The sequence below is a fragment of the Trichechus manatus genome, unplaced genomic scaffold (genome assembly GCF_000243295.1).
Source record: "Trichechus manatus latirostris isolate Lorelei unplaced genomic scaffold, TriManLat1.0 scaffold00134, whole genome shotgun sequence".
Classification (NCBI taxonomy): domain Eukaryota; kingdom Metazoa; phylum Chordata; class Mammalia; order Sirenia; family Trichechidae; genus Trichechus; species Trichechus manatus.
The window spans coordinates 5,786,898-5,801,910 of NW_004444070.1; the positions used below are offsets into that span (position 1 = coordinate 5,786,898).

The window sequence follows — 15,013 nt, forward strand, 5'->3', positions numbered from 1 at the left end:
CTGCGGGAACAGAAGAGGCTCCTCTCACCACCTTCTCTGTTACCCACGCTCCCTAAGGGTGATTGACGGCAGGAACCTGATGCCCCTGCTGGAAGGCAGGGTCTCCCACTCGGACCACGAGTTCCTCTCCCACTACTGCGGGGTCTACCTGCGCACAGTGAGGTGGCACCAACGGGACTGTGAGTATGGGGACGGCAGACAAGCGGGCAGAGGGGGCTCAGCCCCGTCTCCTCCTGCTCTCGGGGGAAGTCACACCATGCGCACACAGCCCCCAGCCACGGTCGGTCTTTTCGGGAGGAAAGTGGCTTAGGCAGACATTGTGGCTACAAAAGGATTTTAGAGGGGTGTGTGTGTGTGTTATGGTGTGTGTGTGTGCTTGTGTGGTGTGTGTATCGTGTGTGTGTGAGTGCGTGTGTATGAATGTGTGTGTTTGTACATGTGTATACGTGTGGTATGTGCATATGAATGTGTGTGTACATACGTGTATATATGTGTGCGTATATGTATATGTGCAGCCCTGGTGGCGCAGTGGTTAAGGGCTTGGCTGCTCACCAAAAGGTTGGCAGTTCGAATCCACCAGCCGCTCCTTGGAAACCCTACGGGGCAGTTCTACTCTGTCCTATAGGGTCGCTAGGAGTCAGTCTCAATGGCAAGGGGTTTGGTTTTTTTTTTTCAGGTTTTATGTGTGTATGTTGTGTGTGGTGTGTGTGGTGTGTGAAAGTGTGTGTATGCTTGTGTGTGGCGTGTGTGTGAGTGTATGTGTGTGATGTGTGTGCACACAATGTGTGTATGTGTGTGGTGTGTGTACAAAACCCATTGCCAATTCTGACTCACAGCGGAAAACCCTACAGAGCGCAGTTCTACACGGGGCTGACGTGAGTCGGAATCGACTCGGTCGCAACAGGTGTATTTGGTTAATGGCCATTCGGGTAGAAACTCTTCTCTCCAAAAGTTCTCACGATAGGCTGAAAAGAAAACCCTTCAAGTTTTCGGTAAAATCGTTCATTGTCCTTCTGTTTGATGAAATGCCCCTGTTGCTATACCACTCTGCTGCTATATAACTCAGCTGGTACGGAAAGCATTTGAGAAAAAAAAAAATTTTTTTTTGTACTTTAGATGAAGGTTTACAGAACAAACCAGCTTCTCATGAAACAATTAGTACACATATTGTCTTGTGACATTGGTTGCCAACCCCACGACATGTTAACACTGTCTCTTCTCAACCTTGGGTTCCCTATTACCAGCTTTCCTGTCCCCTCCTGCCTTCTAGTCCTTGTCCCTGGACTGTTGTGTCCCATTAGTCTCGTTTTGTTTTATGGGGCTGTCTAACCTTTGACTGAAGGGTGAACCTCAGGAGTGACTTCAGTACTGAGCTAAAAGGGTGTCCGAGGGCCATACTCTCGGGGTTTCTCCAGTCTCTGTTAGGCCAGTAAGTGTGGTCTTTTGAGGAAAATATTTTTAATGGAATGAGTCCCCAAATCACCATCACAAATTACATCATTATGATGGAGCTATGGTTTCCCAGGTGCTACCACGTGGAAGGTTCATTATGTGACTCCAAAATTCCACCCAGAGGGCGCTGCAGCCTGTTACGGAAGCGGGATGTGCTCGTGTTCCGGGGACGTCAACTACCATGACCCACCACTGCTCTTCGACATCTCAAGGGACCCTTCAGAAGCCCAACCTCTTAACCCTGACTATGAAGCGCTCTTTGACTCTGTGGTCAAGAAAATCGAGGCAGCGGTCAAGGAACATGGTAGGACTCTAACGCCTGTACCCCAGCAGTTGTCCGTGTTCAACAGCATCTGGAAACCGTGGTTACAGTCCTGCTGTGGGACATTTCCTTTCTGTGGGTGTGACAAGGAGGATGACATCATATCCATCGCTCAGTGAGCGACAGGGGCTACTTGTCACCAACCACGTAGTGACTGTTACAATGGTCATGCGAACAAGGCGCAGCTGGCTCGTTAATGCCATTTGAGATCCAAAAGGGCGGCCTAAACCATCCCCCTCCCTCTCAGATTTCAAGTCTTTCTTTGAGTTACGCCAAAGAGCTCGATGAAACAAAGGTCGGTCGGTGCTACAGTGAACCTAGAGTGTAACGTTTACTTTATCGAGTTTTTATATAAACATGTCATTGGTCAAGGACAGATCAAGGTAACCTTCTGAAGATTCTAGTGGATCTAGGGTTCTTAGAAGCTGGCTTATAGAAGTCATTGACTTCAGGTGGTTAAGTTAGAAATTTCTCCCTGTAGATCCTAAACCCAGACACAGTCCTTTTTTGTTATTTTAAATTATGGAATACCAAAACAAACACAAGCCCATTGCCATCAAGTCAATTTCGACTCATAGTGATCCTACAGAACAGAACAGAACTGCCCCATGGGGTTTCCAAGGATTGGCTGGTGAATTTGAATTGCTGACCTTTGGATTAGCAGCCGAGCTCTTTAACCGTTATGCTGTCAGGGCTCCAAATTATGGAATAGACAAGTTTAATATCAATGGAGGGAAATTACCTCACCAATTTTTTTCTCCTGATTTCTTTCCTTTTTTTATTATTGGCTTTAGGTGAAAAATTTACAGAGTAAATTAGTTTCTCATTAAACAATTAATACACAAATTTTTTGTGACATTGGTTACCAACCCCATGAAGTGTCAGCACTCTCCTGTTCTCTACCTTGGGTTCCGCATTTCCATTCATCCAGCTTTCCAGTCCCCTCCTGCCTTCTCGTCCTTACCCCCGGGCTGGTGTGCCTATTTCTTCGTCTCGTATACATGGTTGAAGTACCTGTGTTATTTATTTTATGGCCTCATCTAATTGGTGGCTAAAGCGTGAACCTCAGAAGTGACTTCAGTACTGAGCTAAAAAGGTGTCCGGGGGCCATACTCTTGGGGTTTCTCCAGTCTCTGTCAGGCAGTGAGTCTGGCCTGTTTTTGTGAGTTAGAATTTTGTTCTACATATTTCTCCAGCTCTGTCTGTGACCCTCTGTTGTGATCCCTGTCAGAGCAGTCAGTGGTGGTAGCCGGGCACCATCTAGTTGTGCTGGACTCAGGCTGGTGGAGGCCATGGTAGTTGTGGTCCATTAGTCTTTCGGACTAATCTTTCCCTTGTGTCTTTGATTTTCTTCATTCTCCTTTGCTCCAGATGGGGTGGGACCAGTAGATGTATCTTAGATGGCTGCTCACAAGCTTTTAAGACCACAGACGCTACTCACCAAAGTAGGACAGGCACACTAGTTTTGTAATAAATCTCAATAAGCACTTCATTTCAGCAGGAAGCAGATGGTGTACATAAAACTCGAGGTAGGGACAGGGTCATTTTCACACCTTGATTTCTCTTTTCATCTTTCCTCCTCTTTCTGTTTAACAAACATCTGCCTCTGGGTCCCAACTGTAGCCACAGATCTTGGCTCTGCTTCCCAATAGCCATGTGATTGGGGAGAAATCTCTGCATCTTGGTTTCTGCATGTAAAGCTCTCAGAGTTCCCTGCAGAGCAAAAGGTTGGCCATTCAAATCCACCAACTGCTCCTTGGAAACCCTATGGGGCAGCTTTATTCTGTCCTGTACGGACTTTGTGAGTTGGAATCGACTCGACAGCAACTTGTTTTTTTTGTGGTTTTGGTTCTTGTTAGGTGCTGTTGAGTTGATTTTGACTGATGGCAACCCCACGTGTTACAGGATAGAACTGCCCCATGGGATTTTCTTGGCTCTCATCTCTACTGGTGGAGTCCCGGTTATGCAGTGGTTAAGCACTTGGCTGCTAACTGAAAGGTTGGCAGTTCGAACCCACCCAGCGGCTCCAAGAAGAAAGACCTAGAGATCTAGCTCCTATAAACATTACAGCCTAGGAAACACTCTGGGGCAGTTCTACTCTGTCACATGGGGTTGCTACAAGTGGGAATTGACTTGAAAGTAACGGGTTATGGAATCTGTACAGGAGCAGATCACCAGGGCTTTCTTCTGTGGCGCCACTGGTGGGTTCTAACTGCCAACCTTTCGATTAGCAGCCAAAAGGTTGTCGTAAAGATCTGAGCTGAGCTGAGAGGTGAGCTGAGCCAACAGTGTCCCACAAACTGGTCTTAAAACAAAGACCTAAAGTGAAAGTAGTAGTCAAACTTTTAATTACTGGGATGCGCCATGAATCAGAGTTGACTAGGATACGCCATGAGTCAGAGTTGACTAGGATATACCATGAGTCGGAGCTGACTCAGCGGCAATGGGTTGTTGTCTGTAGTTTTTGGTTGGCATGATATAAACAAGAGGCTAACCTTGAGAAAGGTCTCTGGGTAGCACAAACGGTTTGTGCATGGCTGCTAACCGAAAGGTCGGGTGTTCAAACCCACCCAGCAGTACCACGAAAGAAAGGCCTGGTGATCTGCTTCCATTAAGGTTTCAGCCAAGAAAACCCTTCAGGGCACAGTTCTGCTCTGCACACATGGGGTCACCATGAGTTGGAGTCAACTCAACAGCAGCTAACAACAACAACCTCAAGAAAGCACTGATTCACCTGTTGTCTTGTCTCCTAGCACTGCTGTAACAGAAATACCACAAGGGGGTGGCTTTCACAAACAGAAATTTATTTTTCACAGTTTAGGAGACTAGAAGTCTGAATTCAGGGTGCCGGCTCTAGGGGAAGGCTCTCTCTCTGTTGGCTCTGGGGGAAGGTCCTTGTCTCTTTCCAGCTTCTGGTCCGCTGTTCCTTGGTGATCTCCATGTGGCATCTGTCTTCCCTCATCTGTGCTTGCTTGCTTCTGTGCCTAATTGGCTCCTTTTATAGCTCAGAAGTGATTGGCTTAAGACACACCCTACACTGATAAGGTCTCATTCACATAATAAAGAAAACCCTATTCCCAGATAGGGTTACAGTCACAGGTATAAAAAACCAAAAGCAAACCCACTGCTGTTGATTCCGACTCCTAGCGACCCTATAGGACAGAGTAGAACTGCCCCATAGGGTTTCCAAGGAGAAACACAAATGGTTAACATGCTTGGCTGCTAACTGAAAGGTTGGAAGTTCGAGTCCACCCGGAGGTGCCTTGGAAGAAAGACCTGGAGATCTACTTCTGAAAAATCAGCCCCTGAAAACCCTGTGGAGGCCAGTTCTGCTCTGACACATGTGGGGGCGCCGTGAGTGGGAGTCAGCTCAAGGGCAACTGGTTGAGTCTGGCTCTACAGATAGAATAATATTTAGCACGAACCGGGGTGCAAAGAAAGATGCTGAAGAAGATGAGGGAGAGAGAGGGGAGTGGGCAGGTGTGGTGGATGTGTCTGATGGTCCTGTCTTCTCCAGGGGGGGCTGTTCGGAAGGCTCGTTACGTGACCCCAATATTCCAGCCACCGGGAGCTCAAGCCTGCTACACGACCAAGTTCTGCCAGTGCTCGGGGCAGAGCGTTACCCACCACAACCCCCCTCTGCTCTTTGATCTCCTCCTGGGATCCCTCTGTGTCCACCCACCCCCCCACTCTCCAGGGACACAGAGCCCCTGTTCGACCTGGTGACTGAGAAGGTGGCCCCCGCCCTGAGGGATCACCAGGTATCGGTGGTTCCCACCCAGGAGCAGCTGTCGGAGTTAAACGGGGACAGGGTGTGTCTGAAGCCCTGCTGTGGGGTGTTCCCGTTCTGCCTGTGTGACAAAGATGGGGAGCGCTCGGCTGGGGAGTCGTAACGAGAAGTGATGTTAGAGACCAGGCGATCGGAGTCTGCCACGCTTGGCCGTTTCATATCTGCAGTGAGTGCAATGCGGGCCGATGAGTTCATCTCCAATTCCAGATGATTAAATGTCCGTCTGTCTTAATGCTTTCTGTTCACCTTTTGGATTCCTGGTGATAACTGTTTATTTAATTGTTTAATTATTTTTGTATTCTTTTTCTAATGTCTTGAGTGGTAGGAAGCAAGCATGTATAGCCATTTGTCCCATCTGCTCTGTTACTCTCCAAAAAAACCAAACTCATTGCCGTCAAGTTGATTCGAACTCCTAGTGACCCTGTAGGACACAGCAGAACTGCCCCATAGGCTTTCCAAGGCTGTAATCTTTATGGAAGCAGACTGCCACATCTTTCTCCCACAGAGCAGCTGGTGGGTTTGAATCACCGACCTTTTGGTTACCAGCGAACACTTAACCACTGTGCCACCCAGGCTCCTTTTGCTCTTCAAAGCAAGCTCTGTATGTCTGGGCCTCTGTGTAGCGAGGAGCCCCGGTGGTGCAGTGGTTAACAGCTCGGCTGCTAACCAAAAGTTTGGCAGTTTGAATCCACCAGCAGCTCCTTGGAAACCCTGTAGGGCAGTTCTACTCTGTCTTATAGGGTGGTTATGAGTCTGAATCAACTGGATGGCAATGGGTTTGTTTGTTTTGTTATGTGTATTGAGGAGTTGCTGGGCAGTCCAGATGGTGAATGTGCTGGAAGGCTACCCAGAATGCTGGAGGTTCCAGCCAGGTGACTTTGAGGAAATTTCCTTAACCTACCTAAGCTTCACTTGTCACATTTACAAAATGCAAACACTAACAGTACGTATATCATAGGATTGTTGCGAAGATCCGTGGGGATAATATCTGTAAAAGACTCAGCACACAGCCCGTAGGTGGTGGTGGTGGTGGTTAGTGGCCGAGTCGGCTCCAGCTCACGGCGACCTTATGTATAACAGAACGAAACATCGCCCTGTCCTGCGCCATCCGCACAGTGTTGGTGTGTGTGAGTCTGTGGTTGTAGCCACTGTGTCAGTCCATCTCCTTGAGGGTCTCCCTCATTATCACCGACCTCCACTTGACCAAACAGGATGTCCTTTTCTAGAGATCGGTCTTTCTTGATGACGTGTCCAAAGTAAGCGAGATGAAGTCTCGCCATCCTTGCTTCTAAGGATCATTTCTGTTATATTTCATCTAAAGTTCATGTATTCATTCTTTTGGCAGTATTGCTTGCTTTGATATCAGCTGTTTTGAAGCCAAGGAGCCCTGGCGGTACAGTGGTTGGGGACTCAGCTGTTAGCCGAAAGGCCAAGGATTCAAACCCACCAGAGACTCTGCAGGTGAAAGACCTGGTGATCTGCTTTCATAAAGAGGACAGCCCAGGAAACCCTACAAGGCAGGGTTGTTATGAGTCGGGATTGACTCAATGGCAATGGGATTGGTTTCTTTTGATTTTTTATTTTGAAGCCGTGTTAAAAACATCATATGTTAAATGATACAAACCTTTGCCGTCCCTCAAAACACTTCAGACTGGATAATTAATTAACCATATCACCCAGTCACATACATTTTATGCTCCAACCATATATAATAACTCAAAAAAATAACAATTTTTATCCTTTCCTCTTCACCAACATCTCTTAATCTACTCCTTATGGAGCGATGGCTGATTTAAATAAGTAGATGAATTTAACCACTAGCGGGCAACCGTATATTATGCATGGCCAGCTCAATGCCCCTAAGAAAGTATACATTTATTTCATTTTTTAAAATAAAGGAAGCATGCGTTTAAACAAGAATCCCTGAAACAGGAGTTTGCAAAGAACAGACACTGTTTTCAACATATCTCCATTTGGGTCCGGAAATTCAGCCTTGTCCACCTGGCATATCTTAGTGGTCATTTCTTAACAGGTATCCCTCAGACTTGTAATAACTTTAGGGGGATGGGGTACTTTTTCTAAATTTTCTGATAGGAATAACAGAAAGCAAACAAAGAAGCTGAGAGAGAAAGATCGAGGTAGTATGTCTCAGGTATTAATTTTAATGGGTAATTTGGGGGGAAAACAAGTCTAAAACAGCTCCTTTGGGGCAATGAAGAGGAAATATGGACAACCGGGGCCAAACACCAAACACGAGGGGGAACCAAAGAACCCAACGGTCCCGAGTTGTAGTGCTCTGGGTTCCCGCACGGAAGCTTTACCCTGAGCACCGACAGTCCCTGAGACCGGAAGCGGAAGTGAGCGTCCTCGGTCGGCAGCTCCGGTCGTGTCCATGCTGCTCGTCTGTGAGGTCGGTGTGGTCCTGTCGCCGGTCGGCCTGCTCCGCTAGCCGGTGACCCGCAGGTCCTGTCCCGGGTCTGAGGGCGCTGCGCCCGCTCCCCGCGCACTCCTGGTCTCCCAGAGCCTCGGGACTCCCTGTAGCCGGGGAGCCGCCGCCGCCTGGCCGCTTCCTGCTGACTCCTCTGGGCTCTCTCGGTGCGTTCACAGGTGAGGTCGTGGGAACCCTCGCCGCGCACACGCGTGCTTCTCGGGGCTGTTAGAGAAAGTGATAAAAGGAAGGGTAATGCTGAAAGGGGAGATGCTGACGTAAAGATGACGCGCGAGAGAGAACATTGACCTGAGGCCAAGAAATGGAAGACTAGGAGGCAGCTTGGAGGGGAGCAGGGTGGAAAGAAACGGGAACACCGGGGAGAGATGCTCCTCAGAGAAAACCTCATGATTTCCTGATTGATTGATTATAAGATTGAAAAACAGTGCGTTCTGGAATCCTCCCAGATTTCTCAAAAGTTTAGAGATTAGTGGTGTCATGGTTTGAGAACAAAGGAGAGGAGGGAAAGACTCCAGGGGAGGAAAGAATGTGAATTGCAAAAGCAACAGGAGAACTACCTGCCGCATATTACGATGCTGTAAATGAAAAACAATTTTAAAAAGCATAATAAAAAAGTTTTAACTGCACGTAATTAAAAATGAATGAACTATGATGAGTTCGTTGACAAACTTCGAAAAACGTGTTCTTCCAGACAGTTCACCCACGTTAATATCAAATAACAATGAGTGTGTTGATGTATAAGGGACAAAGTTACAGAAGTGAACCCACAGCTTCAACACTGATCTCCTGACTCCCTGGAGGAAATCAGGTTTAAGTTTTGCAGCATGGCCAGGCAGTAAATTCCTATGTCTGTGACCTTGTTGGCAGAAAGAAGACGCCTTTGGAGCCGCATGAAGAATGCAGGCGTGTGCTCTGGAGGCTGGAGCCTGTTCTGCCTTCAGTGCAAATGCCCTCAGGGTGGAGCATGGCTCTGAGCCTGGGAGGAGGCCAGAGACCTGTTACTCCCTGCCTCCTCAACACTTTCCTCCCCATCCTTCTTCCATTTCAGGTCTCAGGTGTGGTACAGGAAGAAGGAGTCCAGTCCAGGCAGCTGGGGAACTAGGGTGCCCATCTTGCACATCCGTAAGTCACCGGGAAGGATTTCAACTGCTCTGGCTGGTGTGTGGACCAAACATTATTCATCTGCCTCCAAACTGCCCAGTGCTCTGTTCCCACTCCTGTCCCTTTTCCTGATGTGGCTTCTTGGGCTCAGAGACGACATTCCGTTAGACTTCCAGAAGCTGGAGAAGGAAATGGTGAGTTCTACGGAGAACTGGGTTATCCTTACCATAAGCGCGTGAGGCTGGATATGAATTGCTGGGGGAGCAGCTGTGTGCTGCGGGACTGTGGTTCCTCAGTGAACAAAAAAGGTGGCAGAGGAGGCCAGGGGACAGAGCCCTAGGAGGCACTTTGAGGCCCTGCTCCACTGTCACTGGACCTTTCCTCTATACACATGTAGCTTTTCAAGATGTGAATGCTGTGGTCACCTTCCTTATGTGACTCTCAGAGCTGGCACCGTGGGGTGTTAATATCCCCACCCTGGGCCTTGGTGCTCTGTGTTGAATGACCAGAGTCTCCTGACCAGAGCTTGAAGTTGGAGCAGCTCTGGCTGTGGAGGCTGAGCCCCACCCTCCAGAGCCATCCTTGTCCCATCTCTCTGAGCAGTGTTCTTGACTCCCCCCAGGTACTGGAGCATTTTCTGTGAAGTTCTAAAACTACAGGCCCCCCCTCACAGTGTGTTATGGGTCAGAAAAGGGGGGGAGCATTCTTAGGGGAAGGCCCTGACTGTTCATGGGGTCCTTGGTGATGTGGGTGTTCTCCTGAAGTCACAAAGGCATGAAGGTGGGCACGGAGTCCAGCTGGGTCCTGTGCGGGGTCTCTAGACCCTTTTTTTTTCGCCCAGTGGGGAAGACTTTTGCCTTGAGGCTTTCCGGTGTGTGGAAAGCACGACTCCCCAGTGTAGGTCCTTGTCCTCCCACCTGTGCCTCGAGCTGGGATTTTATCCTCTAATTGTTGATGTTCTCCATAGTCTTTAATTAGAATCTGAAATGAAAGTGTTCTCTTATCATACAAGATTTGTGTATTTAAGCCCTTGGATGTACAGTTTCCAGTAGATGAAAATTTCTAGATCACTAGTTGTGTTTCTACTGAGCATTTTTCAATTTAGTGGATATAAACTTCCCAAACCGAGGAATGCTTATTTTAACTTACATATAAGTTACTCCAAAGTTACTTAAATCTTGAGAAAGTTATCCTCTCCTCCTGCCTGGAGATTGTTATGATTGTATTTAGAAGTTTATGAGTATTACCAATATTATTGTTAGTATTATACGTTTATCGCCCAAGTCTTAATCGATAAACTCTCTATTGTTTAGTTTTGCGTCTTTTGAGCTTTGTATAAATTCAGTTGTTACTCTGGGTTCTTCAGTGACTTGTAATCCATGCTGACGGCTGTAGGCTTTGATCTTCATCAGTAAGTGCTTTAAGTCCTCTTCGTTTTCAGCAAGCAAGGTTGTGTTGTCTGCGGAACACAGGTTGTTAATGAGTCTTCCTCCAATCTTGATGCTGCATTCTTCTTGATATAGTCCAGCTTCTCTGAGTATTTGCTGAGCATACAGATTGAATAGGTATGGTGAAAGGATACAGCCCTGACGCACACCTTTCCTGACTTTAAACCCTGTTCTGTTCAAATAACTGCCTCTTGGTCTATGTACAGGTTCCTCAGGCACACAATTAAGTAGTTCTGGAATTCCCGTTCTTCACAATGTTATCCATAATTTGTTACGATCCACACAGCCTTTGCATAGTCAGTGAAACACAAGTAAACATCTTTCTGGTATTCTCTGCTTTCAGTCATGATCCATCTGACATCAGCTGTGCTATCCCTCGTTCCATGTCCTCTTCTGAATCCGGCTTGAATTTCTGGCAGTTCCTTGTCATTGTACTGCTACAACTTCTTTTGAATGATCCTTAGCAAAATTTTACTTGTGTGTGGTATTAATGATATTGTTTGATAATTTACACATTCTGTTGGATCACCTTTCTTTGGAATAGGCATAAATATGGATCTCTTCCGGTCGTTTGGCCAGGTAACTTATCTTCCAAATGTCTTGGCATAGACAGTGGCGCATCCAGTGCTGAATCTGTTCTAGAGCATCTCAATTGGTATTCCGTTAATTCCTGGAGCGTTGTTTTTCGCCAGTGTCCTCAGTGTAGCTTGGACTCCTTCCTTCAGTACTGTTGGTTCTTGATCATTGGCTACCATCTGAAATGATTGACCATCGACCAGTTCTCTTCGGTACAGTGACTGTGTATTCCTTCTATCTTTTTTTGACGCTTCCTTCATCGTTCGATGTTTTGCCCATAGAATCTTTCGGTATTGCAACTCGAGGCTTGAATTTTTCTTCAGTTTTTTCAGCTTGAGAAATGCCGAGCGTGTTCTTCCTCTTGGTTTTCTGTCTCTAGGTCTTTGCATGTGTCATTATAATACTTTTATCTTCTCGAGCTGTCCTTTGAAATCTTATGCTCTGCTCATTTCTTCTTTAGTTACTCGTGTTAAAACAGAGCAAGTTTTTTAGTCTCTTCTGACATCCACTTTGGTCTTTTCGTTCTTTCCTTTTTTTTTTTTTTAATTGTGCTATAGGTGAAAGTTTACAGTTCAAGTTAGTTTCTCATACAAACATTTATACACACATTGTTATGTGACCCAAGTTGCAATCCCTATGATGTGACAGCACACTGCCCCTTTCCACCCCAGGTTTCCCATATCTGTTCAACCAGCTCCTGCCCCTTTCTACCTTCTCATCCCACCTCTGGAGAGGAGCTACCCATTTAGTCTTGTGTATCTACTTGAACTAAGAAGCATTCTCTTCACGGGTATCATTTTATTTCTTATAGTAGACTCTAATCTTTGAAGAGTTGGCTTTGGAAATGGTTTTAGTTCTGGGTTAATAGGAGTGGGGCCGTGTCTTCCGAGGTTCCTCCAGTCTCAGTCAGACCATTATGTCTGGTCTTTTTACCAGAATTTGAGTCCTGCACCTCACTTCTCCTGCTCCATTAGGGACTCTCTGTTGTGTTCCCTGTCAGGGCAGTCATTGGTGGTAGCCAGGCACCATCTAGTTTTTCTGGTCTCAGGCTGAAGGAGTCTCTGGTTTATGTAGTCTTTGTTTCTTGGTCTGATGTTTTCCTTGTGTCTTGGGGGTTCTTCATTCTCCTTTGCTCCAGGTGGGTTGGGACCAATTGATGCGTTTCAGCTGGCCGCTCACTAGCTTTTAAGACCCCTGGATGCCACTCACCAAAGTGGGATGCAGAACATTTTCTTACCTATCTTTTTAAGGATCTCTTGTTTTCTTCATATATGATGTCCTTGATGTCATTCCACAGCTCGTCTGGTCTTCAGTCTTTAGTGTTCAATGCATTATATCTGTTCTTGAGATGGTCTCTAAATTCAGTTGGGATATACTCAGGGTCGTACTTTGGCTCTCGTGGACTTGCTCAAATTTTCTTCAGCTTCAGCTTGAACTTGCATACCAGCAATTGATGGTCTGTTCCCCAGCTGGCCTCTGCCCTTCTTCTGACTGATGATATTGAGCTTTTTCATCGGCTCCTTCCACAGATGTAGCCGATTTGATTCCTGTGTATTCCATCTGGCAAGGTCCACGTGTACAGTGCTGTTTATGTTGTTGAAAAAAGGTATTTGAAGTCATTGGTCTTGTGAAATTCTGTCATGTGATCTCCGGCATCGTTTCTGTCACTGAAGCCCATATTTTCCAACTACCAGTCCTTTTTCTGTTTCCAACTTTTGCATTCCAATCAGCAGTAATTATTGATACATCTTGATTGCATGTTTGATCAATTTCAGATTGTAGAAGCTGGTAAAAATCTTCAATTTCTTCATCTTTGGCATTAGTGGTTGGTGTGTAAATTTGAATAATAGTCTTATTAACTGGTCTTTCTTGTAGACGTATGGATATTATCCTATTGCTGACAACATTGTACTTCAGGATAGGTCTCGAAATGTTCTTTTTTACGATGAATGCAATGTTATTCCTCTTCAGTTTGTCATTTCCAGCCCAGTAGACCACATGATTGTCTGATTTAAACTGGCCCATAGTAGTCCATATCAGCTCATTAATGCCTAGAGTATCAATGTTTATCTGTTCTATTTCATTTTTGACGATTTCCAGCTTTCGTAGATTCATACTTCGTATATTCTGCTATAGCTGTGTTCATGTTTATTAGGAAATACTGATGTATTTTACAACTTTTTCTTCTCACTAAGTATGCATATGGAATTTATTTGTTGCATCTGCTTATCTAATGAATTTTTGTTCTTGCAGAGAGAGTGAAATGGTATCTTTGATTTTACTCTGTAATTACACTACTCTATTCCTGACTAGGCTTTGCATGTTTTCCCAGTGTTAATTTCTATTTCTCACTTTTCAGATCTTCTTACAGACTTTGGGAATTTTTCTTCTAGTATGTAACTTATCTTTTCATTCCTTTTCTCTACCCTTTGATGAATAGTTGTGTACCAACCACGCGGGGGCACCATCAGACCTCCTCTAACTTCCCAAGGAGGAAGAAAAATCATGATCAACAGTCCTGATTCCTTTGAGGTGGAGATCAGACAAGCCTCCTCTCTGTCCCCTCTACCAATTCTGACACCAGCTGTCTCTCCCGTGGCACTCTCTACTTCTCTGCTGGGTTCAACAGTTCTTTGCAGTGGCCACACAGACCTTACAGACAATACGATTACGGGGTTTATTAGGGAAGTATCGGTACAATTCAGGTTGAGGAATGCTCCGGAGACAGTTCTTCCATCAGGACAGACTCTTCCCAGCCGTGCTCTCAGGCATGTTTCTCCCTGTCCCTGAGTTCCCTGCTGGAACAAGTGTTAAAAAGTTCTTTTAGCTCTGCTGATAAGTGTCTAAAGACACCCCATTCTGTCAGTCAGCCTTGGCCTAAAGGTGCTAAGCTCCAGCTCCGTAGGTCCTCAGACCTAGTTCCACCGAGTACCTGGAGGCACCCTACTCTGCCAGCAAGCCTCCTGCCCAGAGGCACTCACCTTTCTCGCTCCACTTCCTTTCAGTCTCTCCTGCCGCCGTTTCTCTGCCACCACTTCTCACCGTCTTCAGTGTTAAAGCTCTCTCTCTGTTTCTATTTCTTGGTTCCAGGAGCTTCTCAGCACAGGGATCCTGGGTCCAACAGGTGCACTCCGCTCCTGGCTGTTCTTCCTTCGTGGTGGTGGGATCGTCCCTTTGCCACCTCTCGAATGGCTCATTTCAAGTCCAGTGGGATGGCAGAACTGACCAATCCCTTTGGTGGGCCACAGTTACCCTGTTTGCACAGTCTGACCCAGTTACTTGGAATTACAAGACCAGGGCGAAAAAGGCTACAGAAAAGCCATCCGTCACACCGGTAGTTGTAAATTGTGATATAGTTGAATTTGTCAACTTTCATTGTAGCCTACTGTTAAGAGGTTTTTCTTTATTCTGTTGTCATAATATCATTAGCTTATAACATCTGAAAGTATTATAATTTTACTTTTTTGTATTTATAATTCATCTACCTAGAACTGATTTTTTACATTTGGAATATGTGGGAATAAATGAGTTATTCCAATTAGATAATTAGTTGATTTTTAAAAAAAGGCTGGTTACTGTAGAGTCGATTCTGAGTCATGGTGCCCCTGTGTGTTTCGGAGTAGAACTGCACTCTCTATAGAGTTTTCAGTGGCTGATTTTTTGGAAGTAGATCACCAGACCCTTTCTTTAGAGGCGCCCGTGGGTGGACTCAAACCATCTACCTTTTGGTTGGTAGCTGACCTCTTAACCTTTTGCACGACTCAGAGCCTCCATTTAGTCGACGTTACCCCACATATTGAAGTGTATGTGCTTTCTATCCCTGCCCTGCATTGCTCGCTGTGTCATGAATCAACTTTATGTAGATAGGTGGGCCT

General features: G+C 46.1%; 2 protein-coding genes across 2 annotated transcripts in view; both read left to right on the forward strand.

Moving 5' to 3' along the window:
- LOC101357240 (arylsulfatase H) overlaps positions 1–5,667 on the forward strand; it is a 26,559-nt gene extending 20,892 nt beyond the window's left edge. The window contains 3 exon segments of the mRNA XM_004385205.1: positions 58–179; positions 1,526–1,889; positions 5,472–5,667. Of these exon segments, the coding sequence (XP_004385262.1) occupies positions 58–179; positions 1,526–1,889; positions 5,472–5,667 (682 nt within the window).
- Positions 5,668–7,964: 2,297 nt separating this feature from the next.
- Positions 7,965–15,013, forward strand: part of LOC111822146 (zinc finger protein 14-like) — a 37,660-nt gene continuing 30,611 nt past the window's right edge. The window contains 2 exon segments of the mRNA XM_023739440.1: positions 7,965–8,159; positions 9,062–9,308. Coding sequence (XP_023595208.1) covers positions 9,246–9,308 — 63 coding nt within the window. The 5' untranslated portion in view covers positions 7,965–8,159; positions 9,062–9,245.